Source organism: Acanthisitta chloris, unplaced genomic scaffold (assembly GCF_000695815.1).
Source record: "Acanthisitta chloris isolate BGI_N310 unplaced genomic scaffold, ASM69581v1 scaffold21759, whole genome shotgun sequence".
Lineage (NCBI taxonomy): Eukaryota > Metazoa > Chordata > Aves > Passeriformes > Acanthisittidae > Acanthisitta > Acanthisitta chloris.
In genome coordinates, this window is record NW_008690045.1 from 1 (window position 1) to 249 (window position 249).

General features: G+C 69.1%; 1 protein-coding gene across 1 annotated transcript in view; it reads left to right on the top strand.

Moving 5' to 3' along the window:
* Positions 1 to 7: 7 nt before the first annotated feature.
* Positions 8 to 249, top strand: part of FECH (ferrochelatase) — a gene marked incomplete at its 5' end in the record, with an annotated part of 6,296 nt that continues 6,054 nt past the window's right edge. Inside the window, one exon of the mRNA XM_009081674.1 lies at positions 8 to 30. Coding sequence (XP_009079922.1) covers positions 8 to 30 — 23 coding nt within the window. The remainder of the gene's footprint in view (positions 31 to 249) is intronic.

Below are 249 nucleotides of genomic sequence, written 5' to 3' on the forward strand. Positions count from 1 at the left end.
CGCGAAGCCCCAGGTGCAGCCCCAGGAGCGGTGAGTGTGCGCGGCCTGGGCCGGTGGGGCTGCTGCCCTGTGCCCCTGGCGCTCTCGGATACGGGTGCTGCTTCCCCGGCAGGGCAGTGCGCCGTGTGCGTGAGCGATTGCTTTATCTGCCTGGAGTCTGCAGTTCTGTGGGGCAAGGACAGCCCTGCTCCTGCGGAGCTCGGTGAGGCTGTGGCCCACAAAAGGCCCGAGGCAGGGCGGGAGCAATGA